Source organism: Ischnura elegans, chromosome 9 (genome assembly GCF_921293095.1).
Source record: "Ischnura elegans chromosome 9, ioIscEleg1.1, whole genome shotgun sequence".
NCBI classification, from domain to species: Eukaryota; Metazoa; Arthropoda; class Insecta; order Odonata; family Coenagrionidae; genus Ischnura; species Ischnura elegans.
The window spans coordinates 30451621-30469330 of NC_060254.1; the positions used below are offsets into that span (position 1 = coordinate 30451621).

General features: G+C 36.0%; 1 protein-coding gene across 1 annotated transcript in view; it reads left to right on the forward strand.

Annotated features, from left to right (window-relative positions):
- Positions 1 to 17710, forward strand: part of LOC124164913 (proto-oncogene tyrosine-protein kinase ROS) — a 124604-nt gene that overhangs the window by 99043 nt on the left and 7851 nt on the right. The window contains exons 21-33 of the mRNA XM_046542143.1: positions 231 to 508; positions 3856 to 3966; positions 5968 to 6221; positions 6657 to 6884; positions 7802 to 8091; positions 8193 to 8340; positions 9806 to 10074; positions 10530 to 10699; positions 11206 to 11438; positions 13416 to 13682; positions 14843 to 15139; positions 15767 to 16281; positions 17226 to 17420. Of these exons, the coding sequence (XP_046398099.1) occupies positions 231 to 508; positions 3856 to 3966; positions 5968 to 6221; positions 6657 to 6884; positions 7802 to 8091; positions 8193 to 8340; positions 9806 to 10074; positions 10530 to 10699; positions 11206 to 11438; positions 13416 to 13682; positions 14843 to 15139; positions 15767 to 16281; positions 17226 to 17420 (3255 nt within the window). The remainder of the gene's footprint in view (positions 1 to 230; positions 509 to 3855; positions 3967 to 5967; positions 6222 to 6656; positions 6885 to 7801; positions 8092 to 8192; positions 8341 to 9805; positions 10075 to 10529; positions 10700 to 11205; positions 11439 to 13415; positions 13683 to 14842; positions 15140 to 15766; positions 16282 to 17225; positions 17421 to 17710) is intronic.

Here is a 17710-nt window from a genome sequence, read left to right on the forward strand (position 1 = left end):
TCAAACTATTCTATAACTATTTTTAAAAATTTCAGTTAGTTTCTTAATTACTCAGATGAATTCAGGTCTGGCCAAATTTGAAAACTAGGATTACGTACTCAACTGCTACAAATTGGATACTTGAGTTTTCTAAGAATTAAGAGAATCAGCCTTAGCCAAAATTAAACACATTATTAAAGTCTCCGTGAAGTGGTGGCATCCAATATAATTTAAGTTTCCTTTATTTACAGGTATTATCCCTTAACAGCACTGGCATGAGCATAGCTGTAGACTGGGTTGGGAGATTCTTGTATTGGTCAGAAATGAATTATGATCATGAAGAAAGCTTTGGGAAAGACAACAGTATGCAAGAAAATTGGGATTGGAGTGATGGAAATAACAGAGTTAATCAAGGTTCTTCAATTCGTTGCCTTGACTTAAGTGAAGCAGATGGTGGTGGAATTAGACCTTTTTCAGTGCTAAAAAGTACCAAGGTCATCCATAAAATTGATGTATCACCACTGACAAGGTAAATTGAGTTGAAAAATTATCATTTACATTTTAACACAAAGAGATTTAGGTAATTTTACAGCCTTAAATGCATTTTGTGCATGAACGTTCATTAAAATATATAACAGAAAAACTAAAAAACTCAGAATAATATGAGAAGTTGGAATAATATACCTATTTAAATTTTCATTTATCTTTAATGTTGCAAAAACTTAAAAAGTAAGATAGTGAATTTGTAAAATTTAATATTACAATGAAAAATTAAACAATAAAAATAATAATACTACACTGGAGTTTTTCTGCAATAAATTTTGTCAACAAATTTTCGCCATTGAAATATGAACTCAATTATATTATGCTTTAATCAACATTAAACTCACAGCATTGTCAGCATTAAATGTGGGTAATTTTCACAGAAACTATATATATATATATTTAGGTTTAAAATACGGTATGCTTTGAAAATCTCATGAATAACGATCTGCAAAAGCTACATCTGAAGGGTGCAAATCATGATTTCATGATGAGAAAATGAAATAGAGATCACAAACTGAACATGGTTTTGAAAACCAATAATAAAGAAAAAATTGATGCAATGTCAATAATAATTGTGTATTTTTACCCCAACTGCTGCATTTTTGGACAAAATTTAAGTAAGTTACCATGGATCTCCATTGACATATGTTTTGCATGTTTTTGACAAAGTACCTGCAGGTGTGTACACATGTGTAGGTAGGTAACTGTGAGTAGCAACCCAAGGGGGAAAAACATAATATGAGCAACCTCTGTTCATCCTTTTTCACATTGGTTTACCCTAAATCCTCATCTTAACTCTGTGATGGCTCCCCAATCCTGTAAACAACACATTGCAGGTGATGTGTTACCTGTATTCAGGGGAAACAAAGTGAAACAAGCAAATGCCAAATATTTGCAAACAAATAAGAACTAAGTACAGTCGGATCCGGATTTAACGTCTTCGCATTTAACGTTTTTCCGCATTTAGCGTTTATTTTTTTGGGTCCCGATTCATTCCCTATTAGGACAATGTAAAAATTATCCGTATTTAGTGTTTCCGCATTTTGCGTTTTTCCGCATTTATGGTCGTAAAAATTTGTCCCGCTCAAGATTATTTTGCCCGATTTAACGTTTTTTCATGACGGTTCATCTAAATCTTCGAATTTATGCTCATCAACAAGAACAGTCTCATGAAAGTTTACCAAGAGTCGATAGAATCTATCGGGGAACGCTTGTTCAACTGCTATCTTCCGCGAGCGCAGCGCTGCGACCTTCAACTCGCAAGTTGGGTGATTTGTCTTCTCGTAACATTTCGCTCCCCTTCTGATCCAAGCATCAGGCACTTTTTGTATCAGATCCGATCTAATGGAGCAAAGTCATCCCTTAATAACCTCGAACTACCTTATCCTTCACTTCTTGAACTTGACTTCGATGATACGTGACGACTGATGACACGAGTTATCCTCCGAGGGCCGCTACAATAATGGTTTTCTCGTTGTTTTCAATTGATGGCTTATGCCCCTTTCAACTCTACTTCCTACGGGCAGTCGATTATTAGCCCAATATTTTTTCAGTCGGCTACTTTCTCTTTTCAGAAGAGGAGGCCCAATATCAATTGCTCAGTTCACTAGAAGATTCTTTCTATAATCCATTCCAAGGTCAGTTTCCACCAAGGAACAGCGAAAGAACCAAGGAAGTGTTTCCCCTGTCATGATCGTGAGTGAGAGCATTCTTTCCCTACGGAACAACATTATTTTACATCGTAATTTAGATATCCTGGAGCCCATTTACGGACATGCGGCTGGTTGATATCGCTGTCGATCCAAAGATATTTATCTGGTGCTAATTAATGTCAAAAGAGAATGACAATCGGAGTTTTGATGACCTATCACGGGCTATGACTAAATAAATCGCTCATGCTGGAAAAAAATTACCGCATACTCACGATAGAATAGATGAGCGCGGAAAAATACGAAAATCCGGCAGGTATCCCTTGGTGGTTGACTTCGACATCATAACCCTGACGAAATTGCCAAACTCCAGAGGCACTGACAATTTTTCAGATGAAATCCAGTTCTGTTGAAGATTAAACCTTTTCACAAAACAGAGTTTAGCTAATCGTTATTCAAGGTCCAACCAAATTTTATTAAAAGCTGCCGAGAAACAAGGCGAGTCGGAGTCAAGGTGATCAGCGCGCCGCGTGAGCAACTTCTCCCGGCTCCATTCGACCTGCATAAGGCCGCGGATATATGACAACGAATCTGGTGTTATCATCGAGTTGAATCACCATCGACTTATACGCATACTAAAATAAGATTCTACTTTTTTGGATGACCTCGAAATCCAAAACGTGCGCATAGGAGGCTTTTTAAAGGCTCGTAAATCCCTTGTTTCGCCGAGGCAACAGAAAACGTTAAGTTGGCAAAATTCTAGAAAACCTCCCTTTTACTATAGATATTTGGTAGTTTAGAATTCGGGATTAGCGATCTTATGCTGTCCCTTTATTTCACTCATTCCTCATGATTTTTCGAGTACCTACTTACACCTTTTCTTATTATATTAGAAATGCTATAGTGACCTACATGTCATTTTTACAGAAAAAATTCTAAATTTCATCGAGACCACTGAAATATGCATAAAAATGGAATCACTAATGTCCATAATAATAATCTGTGTGGGAATGCTTTTAAGTTGATGTTTATTAGAATTTTCTTAAAATATTTCATTAAAACAATTGTCATCCTCTCATTACTTATTTTTACTACCCATTTTTTAGCCGATTCCTGAAAAGTATTATCCAACCTTCATAGGGCAGAGAAGATTTCATTAAAGAATTTTTTGCTGCATTCAGCACCTTTTAGTTACTTAAAATACTATTTTTTATTCATAAAAAGCCATTCAAATCATTACAGACCCTAAAACTTGAAAAAAATGGCAGGTCCTCATTTAGTGTTTTTCCGCATTTAGTGTTTTAAATTTTGTCCCCCCTGAAAAACCTTAAATCAGGATTCTACTGTACCTCATATTTTCATAAGGTTGAAAATAATTGACACACCATTCATTAACCCCAAATCCCAAAATCTGCTAATCAGCGACTATGTACATACTATGTCTACCATGACTCACATGAAACACACTTTGTGTCATGCAATTTTGTGAGTGAAATCACAAGTAAAATATAACGTAGATAGATCTTAGTTGAATGATAAACCACTTGCATAACGCTACTCATGGTTAACATAATTATGTATTATTCCAACACAAATACAGAATGCATAGTTTTTTATTGAATACAACAATCAAATTTGCTGTGACCTGAATTAATTCAGACATAAACATTTTCCATTTCAGTGAACTAATATGGGTTGAAGTTGGGAAGAAAAATACAGGAACTCTGATGAAAAGTTACATTAATGGCACAGGTATCCAGCCATTCTTCAAGACAAATAAAATTCACACGAGGTAATTTTTTTCAAAATATTCAATACTTCTTCCTCAAGACTGCCAAAATGCATTGTTTTTTCTTAATCTGTAGGTTACATTAAATAAAAGTACCTAAATACATGAAATTCTATGAATGGCTTGCTTTAAAATATGAAAGACTTGCTCTAAAGTTCTTGACTGGACCCAAGGGTATTATCGATTGCATGCCTAAATAGTGCTAGTTAGCAGGGGCACAGCTAGGAATTAAGGCTAGGGGGGGTTTCAGGCGCAACTTATACTGGGGTGCCTGGGGGTGTGGTGTACCCGCCAGGGTAAGCGGGAGGTGCGGGGGCCCTCCGCCAGAAAAAATTTAATATAAATGAATGCTGAGTTTTACAGCCTTCTGAGGGATATTTTGTTAATACTCACAATATTCTATAAGCAATATTAATTCAATTAAGTTAAATATATTTAACTTGAAAATTTCTCTGAGCTCTGGGGGGGGTTTTATCCCCCAAAACTCCCCCCTCGCTGCGCCACTGCTAGTTAGTGCAATGCAAATTTTCACACACATTCACGCATGCATTTAGTTGGTCATTCATGCAAAGTGATCAAGTAAAGTTTACTCAAATAAGTTTACTCATTTTCCGTAAATGGATGAAACTTAAGCCCAAACCCTTTTAAAATATATTATAAATGTTCAAAAACATTGATATGCAAGACGAGTAGTAACTCTCCTCTTGATCTATTTTTTCTCCTTCCTAAATGATGGTCAAATAGTGCACTTATGAATTTAACATGGTCATGAGTACATAGGCAGATTTAGGGGAGGAGCACAGGGTTGCCTCCCCCCAAGGCCCTTTGAAAATAGACAAGATTTTTGATATGCAACAATGGTTATCATTACGTTTGTTTTGTATATATATTACAGAGCCTCAATCATTTAATTTCAAATTAATAACTTTCATATTTAAATAAAGAGAATAGTATTTCTCGTTCAGAAATTTCTGTATTTTGTTTTTAATCTCAAATATGAGAAGACTGTTTGCCTGTCAGACCCTTGCGCTCCCCCTAGAAAAATATCCTGGATCCACCCATTGTCATATGCCAGGAAACTTCTGCAATTTATGAAATCACCACAAAATCCACAATTTCATATTAATGCATATTTCATATTAATATAATGACCATTAACTGAAGATGAATGAGTCTACTGATACAGCAAGCATCCTAATACACTAGGTCTTCTACATTCAGGGTGATGTTTTGGGCATGAAAGTTCTTTGTGCTTGATGAGTGTACGTATTGCATTTATCGTTGAATGAAAATCAAAACACCTTAATTTTTAATTGCCAATAATGATTATTGATAGGTTATTACAAAAACTTTCTACATAACATATCAAGTTCTTTCTTAAGTAATTTACTGGATAATACGAGTTGAAAGAATAAAATCATGCCTACTATTATTACTTAACCATTAGAGCGCGGCAACATTTTCATACGTTCTGCATGCTGACTGTGGCATTTACCCAAAAATGATTTTTGCTACCTGGATATCTTGCACTTGGGCACTTTCCCTCACCATAAGGATCGCTAAGGGGCTTAACTCTACCAGACCAGCCCTCGTGGCAGGGGGTGCCTCCTTCTCAAGGGATCTCTTCTGCATTGGCTGGTAGCTAAAATCGTGAACTCCTGCAGCCTAAGGGTTAATGGATAATAATATCAATTCTTTATACTAAAAATTGCATTACAGATCCTAAAAATAGGAAAATTCAGTCCTCAGCTACTACTATTCAAATGAGCAAACAACAAACATATGTACACAAATAGATGCAAGCAAATCATCGCCCTAATTAATCAGATGGCAGCAAGAACTCATCCTTTTGATTTTTAAAAAATTATTTAATGGTGAAAGACCTGAGTCATAGAGGGGTGATGGTATGATGCTGACAAAGGCTATGCTTGCATGAGTTCAGGATATATAGCTGCGCAAATGGAAGCTGGATTTACTTGAACTCTTCTGCTTCTTCCGATTCAGGAGGTATAAACGAGATGATCACCATGCAAGGGACCCATGCTCTTGCCCAAATGATCCATCAGTTGGCTTAGCTATGACAGTGGATCATTCTCATGAAGTGAGCAGCAAACAACAAGAAGAAGGCGAAAGAGTGGATGAAATCATTGTCATTAGGCCTCATGTACTTTGGGTTGATGCAATTATGGGCCATGTCTACTTGGCCGACACTGAAGGTTGTCACTGCCAGTTGGTTGTAAATGCGACACTCAACAAAGGTATGTACATTGATTTTTCTCTTGGATAAAATTTACTCAAAACAGTAAATCAGTTCCTGCTTGATCCCACTGTATTTTCCTGATAATGGATTTGATGTTACCATAACATGGTTATCCACTGACGTTTTAAAAGAGTTTCATAAGAGCTCATCCCAGAAATATATGGACGAAAATTCACTCAGACATAAAAATTTAGAAGGTACTTATTCATCCTCAAATATATATGCATGTATAATTATGTGAAGTATGCAATAAGCAGAGAACAATGAGGTATTGTAGCCTGCAATGTGATCAATCTCAAAGTCTGAATTTGAAGATGAATTACTCTAATGGCCTTAACTCACTCATTCCAGATGAATCTCATTAATTTTATTGCTACTATTAGGAGGCACAAATTGATTACTGAATACATAAATGTTTCCAATTATTGAACAGGCTTACCTCCGACATCTGTAACAAGTGATGGAAGAAATGTCTACTGGTCAAACTCCACCGAAGGAAAAGTTTATTCCATACCACGAGTTTTTGAACCATTTGATAATAAGGAAGAAAATCAAACCAAACAAAAACTCATTGATCCCTCCACCCAGAGAGCTACCGCAATGGATGTTTCTGGTGTCCGGCGAATTATTGCTCTTGGTCCACACCTACAGCCATATCCAGGTAAAAATGATTCTACACATAGATTAATCATAGACTTGTGCTAGCAAACAAACCACGGATATTTGTAATGGGCTATTTCAATAAATGTTCATTATTGGCAATCAAATTAGTTTGGAAAATAAAGAGACATATTTTTCCAATTCTTGATCCATCAATTATCCTAAATTCCCAAGGATAATGTGTGTGTTATACATGGTTTTGTGCCAAATTTTCTAAGCTAATTGTTGCGGGTTATGCATAAGAAATGCTCAGTAGGTACTTCATAAAAGATATCTCAAAGCATTCAAGTATTAAAATCAATGAATTGATGATATTGCTGAGACCTATCAAAATTTTCTCTTTTTCTTCCAATGCTAGCATTGCTCATATTTTCATGAAGAAAATATTTTGGCACTAACTCTACCTTATAAAAAAATGTGAATTTCAATGGCTTTGAGAAAATGAATTCCAGTATTCAAGGTTCTGCAGGGGCCCTGCGTGTAATATATGAGTTTTTATTTTACATACTTGAAATTTTGAAGGCAAGATTATACAAGCCAAGGGTTGGCCTGCACTTTATGCATGATTGGGCATTATAGGTAACTGAGAATTTAGAGTACTTTTGAAGGAATTATCAGTGAAAAATTGATAGCTAATAAAAATCCACCACTAGATTTTGTTACTTCTATGTCACTCCATTTAAGTGGTAATCCTAGCCTCAAAACAAGTCACTCCTTGAGCCTCATCATACATAAATTCATTCATCCTCAATACTCTCACATGGGGGATATCTAAAAAAAACTATTGCACTCAATACTGATGTTAGTTATGCATATTACAAAATTTTATGTTTACTTCATGATGAGTAATGGGAAATACGGAGGGAAAAATATTACTGGTTGTTCTAACTTGATGTTAATTTATGGCTATTGTTACAGCACCGCACTGCTTATCTCCATGGAGGAAAAGAGATGATGAAGGGAGAAAACAAAAAATGGAACTTCTAGAGCGGACTAGTCACTCACTCTCCCTACAACTGCCGATTCCTGAAAAGTCACCAGGTTGTGGATCAGTAAGTCTTGCATCAGTGCAATATACCATCCACTATGGGAAAATTGATGTCGACTTACTATCCATCAATGAACGAGAGTCAGACATTGAATCAAATAACAGCTCCAGCTCCCGTAACCATACTTGCGGCATGAGTTTGATTGGATGCAATACAATGGTAAGTATTGGGTGATTAATTATGTTGCAAAGTCATAAAGCATAAAATTATTTTGTATACAATCATCTTCAAATTAATTTTTTGATATGATATTATTTCAGCTGACCTACTCAAGAAGAATTGATGTCACTGGCCTAGAACCATTTTCAAGATATGCCTTTTTTGTATCCATGAGTAATTATTATGAGCAGCTTGAAGGAACCCTTCCTGAAGTCAGCTCCCCAGAATATTTCGAAACTTCACCAGGAGGTAATATTTACGGGCATATTTTTATTTATTTATGCATCAAGTTTTGAACATTACTGTTAACACTGTACTGTAGAATGAGGTGCTTTCTTTTAAGTGTCAAAGTTAAAGGAAAAAATGTTAGTCTTTTTTCTTAATCCTATCAAAAGGTGTTTCAGATTTTAGCGTATACTTTTATTATCCACTATCAAAGCTTCTAACTCACATCTAATATTTTATGTGCATATTTTTCATACTAACAGAGGTAGAGGAAAAAAGGGAGGAATGGCAAGGAATTTTATATAGCATTATAATTTTTAGTTAAAGGTAATTGTGGCTCATAAGTGGAGGGAAAAAATCCAGATATGGTACCAGTGCAAAATTGTACCATTCTGGATGCTGTGAAGAAGGTTTTTGATGATGGCAAAAGTGTGAGAGAGAGGTACCAAGAGTAAAGAATTCCTCAACATCAGCATTATTAAGATATGTAATGAAAGCACTTGCTTCCGAGGACAGGGACAGAGTAATTTTTCAAAGTAATCTACATGTGGAGTGGTTTTCCTGTTTTGTACTACACACGGAAACTTTGTATTAATGAGAATGATATAGATATGGTGTAAAAATTCTTTCGAAAAAGAGGAGTCAATTGAAAATTTGTCTTCCCTCAACAAGATGACATTAATTTAATATAAAAAAAAACATATTGTTCTGAAACTGAATCTCAAATTATGTTTAAAGGCACTGTAAAAGTGAAATCCTTGTTTACATCTACTACCACTACTACCACAAATCGTATAAATATGATCATAAATAACTACAATACCTATTATGTATTTTGAATCAATCATTTCTTTTTTCTTGCCATTTTTGTACAATTACATTAGTGTCCATTCCTCCCACCATCATTCATCCCATTCCTTCCAGAATGAGGGAGGACTGGGACAAATGTCATATGTTCAGCAAATGACAAGTTCCACAGTGCTCACCTATTTTATTTTCTCGAGGAATTTTTTCTAGAATTTAGAAGGGTAAATGAAATTAAAGATTGCAAAAAAATTAGCCGATTTAAGCCGCTAACATTTTCACAAAAAATTGTATTCCAAAAAGTGTCCCAGTCCTCCCTAGTCTCCCCTAAGTATTTTTACATGACAAAAATGAGCTTGAGATATTTCATGGATTTTGAAGGCTATTTAAGAGCGGCATTGGAGAAGCTGTTCCTTGAACTTGAATAGGATGCACTACTTAAATTTTGTTTTCAGCTTTTAGGAAGAAAAGGTGTGCCTCTTACAAGAATTAATGCAGCAATATTCACAAAGTCATTCTGATAATAATCAAAAGTCACTGTACATACATTAGTTCTTTTCATGGCCAAATTCACCCTGTGAACAATACTGTGGAAATGATTAACATTCTAAAGCTAACGCTTCCTCTTCAGAACCAAAATCAACATGACCTCGTTTAAAAATAGTTCTCCCTAATTTATTTCCAGCACCTCCTCCACCACGAGAATTAAGTGTGACCGTAAATGGACCATCCACTGCAGAGGTTCACTGGCTAGCTCCTGTTCAACCACATGGCCACCAATTAAAATATGAGGTTCATTGGAAAGCAGAAGCCTCCTCTGGAGGGACACGACAGACAGGAGCACAGTCTGTTAGCCCATCAGTTCACCTTGGACGGAGCAGTGATGGAAGTGATAAAAACTTTCTGTCATACACAATTCAGAACTTGCTTCCTGATCAGAAATATAATATTTGGGTGAGTCAATACCATGTATTTTGAAAATATAATTTTACAACTAATTTACACTTATATACATATTGCCCACATTTAATCAAATTGCAGACTAAATTCATGTTTCCTTAATCTCGCCCTTACTATTATGCCAAGAAATAGTGATTAATAACATACGCATTGAAAAAAATCAAGGCAATAATTCATAGTCATACTGCCCTCAATTGTGCATGGAATTAAACTGCAAAGTGAAAAAAAGATTTTTAAATGTTATTCACTGTTCAGAGTTGCAAAATTTGTGGAAAATTGCAATTTTCGTAATTACATACATACATTATAACCTGATTATGAAGCCAAGACATTGGAGTATACCTATATGCTGATAATAAAGTTAGTGAAAATGCATGCCTATGTTATGCATGATGAATTTTTCATCTCAGAAAAGTGATTATTAAAATATTCATTAAATCCTTACTTAGGTGAGAGCATTTTCAGAAGATCACCAAGAGTACAGCGAGAGTGAAACCATATCCGCTGCCACATTTCCAGAGCCTGGCAATTTAATTCTACTGACAGCTACTTCAAACACACTGAATATTAGCTGGAAGCCAGTCCAACCTACAGCTGACCCTCAGGCTCATATACCTATGTGAGTTTCCATAGTAGGACACAGTTTGCAGCAGGGTAGACTTCCAGGTTCCGTCCTCATCATTTTGATGGCAATGTTTCACCTACTGTGCTTGAGGCATCCTCAGGCCAGGCAGAAGTGGAGAGTGCTTTTGGTTGTTCGATATTTACACAGTGCATGCGTGACGATATTTATATAGTCTGGCATTCGCCAGACTGAGAATGCTTGTGCCAGTTTTATATTTTTTGATGATGCATGTGACTTATTTCATACCAAGAATTACTCAACGCCTAATATCTTCGAAGATATTGAGTATTTGTTTAGGTAAAATGGCACTAAGTATTGCTTAGCTGTCAGATAATAGGTAGATTTCAAAAGAATGCCTGGTCTCCATCTGAAATGTGCTGATCTAATGAATAACCAAATAATTAATTTTTATCATAACATCCCAGATGAATAGAATACATATTTCCATCCTCTCTGAAAAATGAGTATTTACATTGATACAATTTTTATTGGTAACTCAGGCACACCATCCAATACACAAGAATGGGCATGGACCAATGGGAGAATGTAAATCCTACATCAAAGAGTGGTATACAACTATACCATGTTGGTGACGAAAATGGAAGTTTGAGTTATTCTATAAATGGTTTGCAACCCAAAACAAGATACACCTTCCGGTTATCACTTACGTACCCACTGTCAAGAGAGCCATACATATGGCCACCAGATGGAAGATTTACTTTTGAAACACTTGGTAAGTACAGAAGGCTATTTTTCAAATAATTCTCAGTAAAAATCAAAATAGAAAACCATGCAAGGATAGATATTTAACTATGCTAAAAGGAGGAAATATTTTTAAAGCTTAAATATTGTGCAATTATATGTAATGTGAGCAAATTATTATCTGTTCACTTTATCTTTGCGGGTGAGCTGGTGTGGCTTAACCGAGTTGAGGTGAGAGGAGGGAAAGTTTATCTACACGTGACTTTCCCTCTTCCAATCAGCAGACAGTAGGCGTGGCCTAGCACTTTGGAATTTCAGTCGCTCTCAGTCCTCCGTCGTGTCAACTTCGTGAATCTGCTAGCTGTGTTGCCAAATCTCGGGCGTTCTCTTGGTGTTCTTCGATTCTTCCATTTAAATCCAACTTATAACTTACTGCTCCTTATTCTTCCACTTCAATCCTTTTCCATCTCCTTTCCAGAAAATTTTTATTCACCTTTTGCATTCCCATCAGCACCGACTCCCTCCCTCCACCCATTCCCTCAGTACTTTTCCAATCCCTTTCTTACCAAACCCTAACCCTTTTCCTCAACTCCGTATTTACTTTTGGGTATTACAACCTATATAGTTTTGTATACCTCTGATTTAAAACAGTAACATCTGAGCATGTTTATTGAAGGCTCCGAAAGTGACTCCGAAAATGAAGACACTGACGGGAGGGAAGACGAGGAGGTTGCTTTATTAGCCATACCACTCCAGCAATAAGTTACAAAATAAATTATTTAATAAAATACCCGTCGTGCTACTTTTCTCCATTCTTTCTGCATCCTCATCCTCACGAATTCCCTTGCAATCCCCGTTTATCAGAATGTTACGCCTATGTATGCCTTTCACCAGCGGTCTCGCATTTAGCAGACAATATCCTGGCTTCTGAGATGGGATTATCTTCAATCCCCTCTAAATAAGTAGATATACATTGTATGCATTGTTTCGCCGCCGGGCCCAAAATATCTGTGGCCACGTATGAGTCACACCTTTTCAGTGAGACACTAGGGCGGCTATGTACATTTGGCAACGTTAAGGTCGCTCCTGCTCTCTCTCTCTCGGTACTACCCTTTCCCCTTCAGCAAGGCCCGTCCCCCTTCAGCGAGGCCCTCCGATAGTGTCCGGGATCTCACGAAAGCTCACCCGCAGAGATAAAATGAACAGATAATAGTTGCAAATTTTTCATTTCATCCAGAATATGCATTGAAATCCATTTTCTAAATTATAGACACTTTTGAGGTAGAAACCCACACGGTTTTAGGCCATTTATTATGTTAGGTATATGTCAACAGAAAAATATATGAATATGAACTTATAAAAAAGAGAAGTTATAAAACAATAGTGGACTAGATCAATAGATGGCATTGAACCATAATGCTTCATTAAGTTCCAGATAAATTGATTTGACAACTGCGGTTGGTTTTAGCCTACTCACTTCATTTTCAAGTGAACTGTCCTGTATTTAACAATTTGAAAATTAATTTAATAATACTTAATGAATAAATACTTAAATGTGTAAATATTCAATTGCAAATTATCTGTAATTGTTGAAACTGGTCTAGGGTATCAAAAAAATAATTAGGAATAATAAAATGTATGATTCATGAACATGATCCGATACTGAATTTGGCTAAGAAATTTTCATTTTGTGCCACTTTTGTAAATGGTAACATATTTTCCAATCTTGTTGAACCCCTTGGAGCTGGATTTAATGCCAGCCCTTTACTTTCATTTATGAATTAAGAGCGAGATTTTTTTATTTAAATATTTAGGTATTTTAGTTTATATTTTAATATAATATTTATTTTGCCAGATTCAGTCTTTTGAGGTGACCATCTAACAAATGTAACTAAATAAATGGGCACACTCCAGTTATTTAAAGTTAGGTAGGTGATTGTCATTATGGATCAGTATGCACTGATTGATTTGTAATACCTTTTGGATATCTCTTCTTGAAATCGTGAAGGAGATAAACCAGGCATGCCAGGAAAGCCTCCTGTGGTAGAATTTCGACGAGGTCTCTTTCAAGTCTCCTGGGAGTTGGCCCACGATAATGGAGCGCCAATTCTTTACTACATCCTGGAGGGCAGACAAATCCAAAGCAGAACAAGTAGCAACCCAAAGGACACAAATCCATCGACAATGTCTTTCACATCAGAGGGCACTCAGAAGGACAGAATCTCTTCCAGATCTACTCTGCCTACTGAATGGGTGAACCTACACAACGGAAGTGGTGAGGAAAACTTGTTATGAACATTTGCGTAAAATTTGTTCCTAAAAAAAAAAGAAAATTTTTTCTTGCTTCCTTATCTTTTACCAGCTCTAATGGTGTATGATATTACCATTTCAATAATAATGATAATAAAAAAATTTATTGTTCCTGGAGATCACATGTACCGGTGACATTGGAAGTCGTGAAAAAAATAACAAAAATAAATTATAATAGGTAAAATAAATGAAGAATAGGAATATTTACAATTTTTACAGTTTAAAGGAAAAGTTACAATTTTTGTGGCTGATGGACAAAGATTACTCAGAGCCCAACATGAAATCCTTCAGGCTATAGTAGTTGTTTCCCAGCAAATACTTCTTCAGAGCATTCTTGAATGGTACGGGTGGAAGACATTTGATATTATGTGGTAATTTGTGGCATATTTTTGATAGGGAGAATAAGGGTCCTGAGACCGTTCATTCAGAACCCAAATCGCAACACATTAAAAGAATTTGGTTGATGGAAGGAAAGACTATTTTAAATGAAAAAAAATCCTCCTCATTAAGCCATTCTATCGTAAATTTGAAAAAAAAACTAGAGTTGCTGCCCATTTTATTCAATTCGGTGATGTCATTAGAGATCCAGTTCATTTACTTGTTCAGGGAGAGCTACTCATTTAGGGAAAGAAACACTCCCTGAAACAAACAAAGCAAGGCTGATGGATTAAGAGAGGAAAAGCTTTTATTTTCCATTCTCCATCACAATCAAAAATTTGAAAAATTAATGAGCAAGCTCATTCTATCAAGTTTCAGAATAAAATAGCTGGAGTCCTAATCAAACTTCCATTTTGCATTTAAAAAATCATGTAAGACTTTTTACAAATTCAAAAATGTAGTAAAAAAATAACATTATTGCCAAAGTTATACACTAATTGTCATAAATTGATTCACTTTAAGTTTCTTTTGATATTAAGGAATTATGAAATTCAGCCCCTAAGTGTAATGCATAAGTCTTTTACTTTGTGCTACCTGGTGTGTGATTTTGAAATTATATCTTAGACTAAATCCCCCTTCTAATGTGTATATGAGCAAATCCAATACGAAAAATTCAATTAACCTAGAATTAATGAAGAATTTAAATATAATACACAATGTTCTAAAGCTTATGTCTATACACCACAGAAAACTACTGGATCATAAGAAACTTGATACCTGGAGCACAGTATGAATTCCGGTTGCGAGCAGCAAATCTGTATGGTTTAGGAGAACCAAGTCCGATATCATCAGAATTCACTGTTCCACTGGACGGATCTTCAGGAATAATTGCTGCTGGGAGAGGAAATAGTGGAGCAATTGGAGCCTCAGCGGTTCCAGCCGTAGACAGCGGAGGCAACCAGAAAGGATTGTTTGTGTATGGAACTGTGGCTGTTGTTGGCTGCTGCTGCATTGCAGTTGTATTCGGCTTCATTTTCATCTGCAGTAAGTAAACACAATTACCGATTTATGACAATCACTCACTCACTCAGTGCTTCACACTAAAGAGAGGTTTGAAAAAATGAGGATTCCTTATAGCCCAGATTGTAATTTGTATTAACAATTGAAAAAATTAATACTTGAAATCAATCATAAATTATAAACTTCGTCAACTATTTAATTGATTTTAAAATTGTCAACTTTTATTATTAATGTTATAAAAAAATTTATTATTAAAATTGTTTGTTGATTTATCATTACTAATTTTGGTTAGTTTTATTCGCTAAATTTAGTAAATTTTGACCTAGCCATTTTCATTCGAATTATCTTGCGAATCCTATCATTTGCAAAATCTGCATGAATGAAACTTGAAGCCAAATCAAATAGGTAGTCAAATAGATAACTTTAAGATCATTAATGAGGTCACACAGTGGTAGGTGAAAGCCAGAAGTTATGGAACTCATGCATCAATTGTTGAAAGGTAAAAGGTATGAATTCTGAAATAGTGGAAAATTTTAACTGTTGCACAACCTGACAGTGAAAGACCTGTACATATTTCATTAACTGGTAATATGATGAACTTCTTCAGGGAATTTCCAAATGCTTAATTTTGTTTGCTATGTTCCATTTCAGGGTGCAGGAGACGAGAGAAAGAGCAGAAGAGCATTCATGGGAATAACATTTTGAACCACACAGGGTTGCTACCTCACCACATACATGGCCATCCAAACAGCCTACATCATCCCCATGCCCACTTACACTCCCAGGCTCATTCAGCACACCCCCAAAATCAAGGTATCAGCGGTGCCGTCCCTCCAATTCCTGCTGATGTCGAGTTGGCCACACTACGAGAGCTGCCACGACATGGCAACTTCATCCATGCCCGAAATGCACTGTACTCTCCATCACAGTTACCTAATCTACCTACTATACTGGCACTTCAAGATCAAGTACCAATCATTCCCGGCATTGGAGCAGACATACTGGAAGATGGGGAGATAGCTTCCTTACCACATATACGCAGAGACCAAATTACGCTGACAAAGTTCCTTGGAAGTGGAGCATTCGGAGAGGTTTTTGAAGGCGTGGCTAGAGGATTAACACCGGCTAATGGAGAAGCTCTGGGAGAAACTAGGGTTGCAGTCAAAGTAAGTATTTTATTCTTTAAGACAGCAACACAATAAGTGGAAAATAAAAGATTTTTGCAGTTTTGGCCATTTTGGTGACGAAAAAGGAATAGCTAAATACTTAACTACTCTCTTGCATTAATCAATATATGTACATATACAAAAGAGAATGTTTGTCAGTCTGCTAGGCATTTTCATACAACTGCATGGATTGTGACCAAAGCTAGTACATAGACGCATATCATGCTCACAAACCCCATAGTGCTATTTTCGGTGGCGTCCAACGTTTCCTTTGCGTTGTTTTCTCATTACCAATCCCTGCTAGTGCGAGCGCCACCTAGAACCCATTCCCTATCCTCTGTTTACTCTCCCACCTTCCAATAACATTCCCATTCTCTATACCATATTATCTTTTTGTGCACTGCATGTGAGGTGAGGGTCAATTAGGGGACTTCCAGTTCTAATACTGCCTTTTCTTGCAACTTCACCGTTCACTTGAAATTATGTATGAATTTTGACTTTTAAAATTCGAGGAATCAAGCGATATGGAGTGGAATTGATTCATAATGAAAGATGATTTGCAATTTTCCACAAAAATTTTTTTTGCGGATAATTTTGACTTTGATTAGGCTTGTTCTTATTTATGTGTGAAGGAAATACTTTATGCGTGAAGGAAATACAACGCAATAAAAGAATGAATTAGTTTTCCCAATGCCATGACTAAATTTAATTTCGTGGGATAAGGAGTTTTATGCTTAATTGAAATGAATAGCATCACCTTTAACTTCACTTCTGAGAAATACATATCTATCTTAACCAGATAGGAAATGATAAATATCTTTTCATGAGCAGACATAATTGTAACATTATAGCCAATGGTGAATATAACCTGTAGTTTTGAAATAAGAAGCATAGTATCACTTTACATCTTGTTTACTCAAAAACTTCATTTTATTCTCACACAGACATTGAGAAAAGGAGCAACAGCAATGGAGAAAGGGGAATTCTTAAAAGAAGCTCAACTAATGAGTAACTTCCGCCATGAACATATTCTACAACTCCTCGGTGTGTGCCTTGATAATGATCCTAATTTCATAATAATGGAGCTGATGGAAAGTGGTGACCTTCTAAGCTACTTGAGGTCATCTAGGCCTTTGATAGTAAGTATAAAAAAAGTGTAGTTCTTTATCTCATCAGGAAGTAATACGTCATTCAGTCACATTTTTCTCAAGCAAAAAAATGTGAATAATATCACAATGAAAGATTACCACTGAGACATCAATGCAGTAAAAATGCAAAAAAAAATGCAATGTCGGCAAACCGTACATTTCATTAGACCAGCTATATATGGTTCGCATAATACTGAAAGTTAAATTCATCGTTAGCTATTGGTAGACATTATGAAGGGTAACTATACAAAAAAAATAGTGTTAGCCCTGGGGGCAAGCGG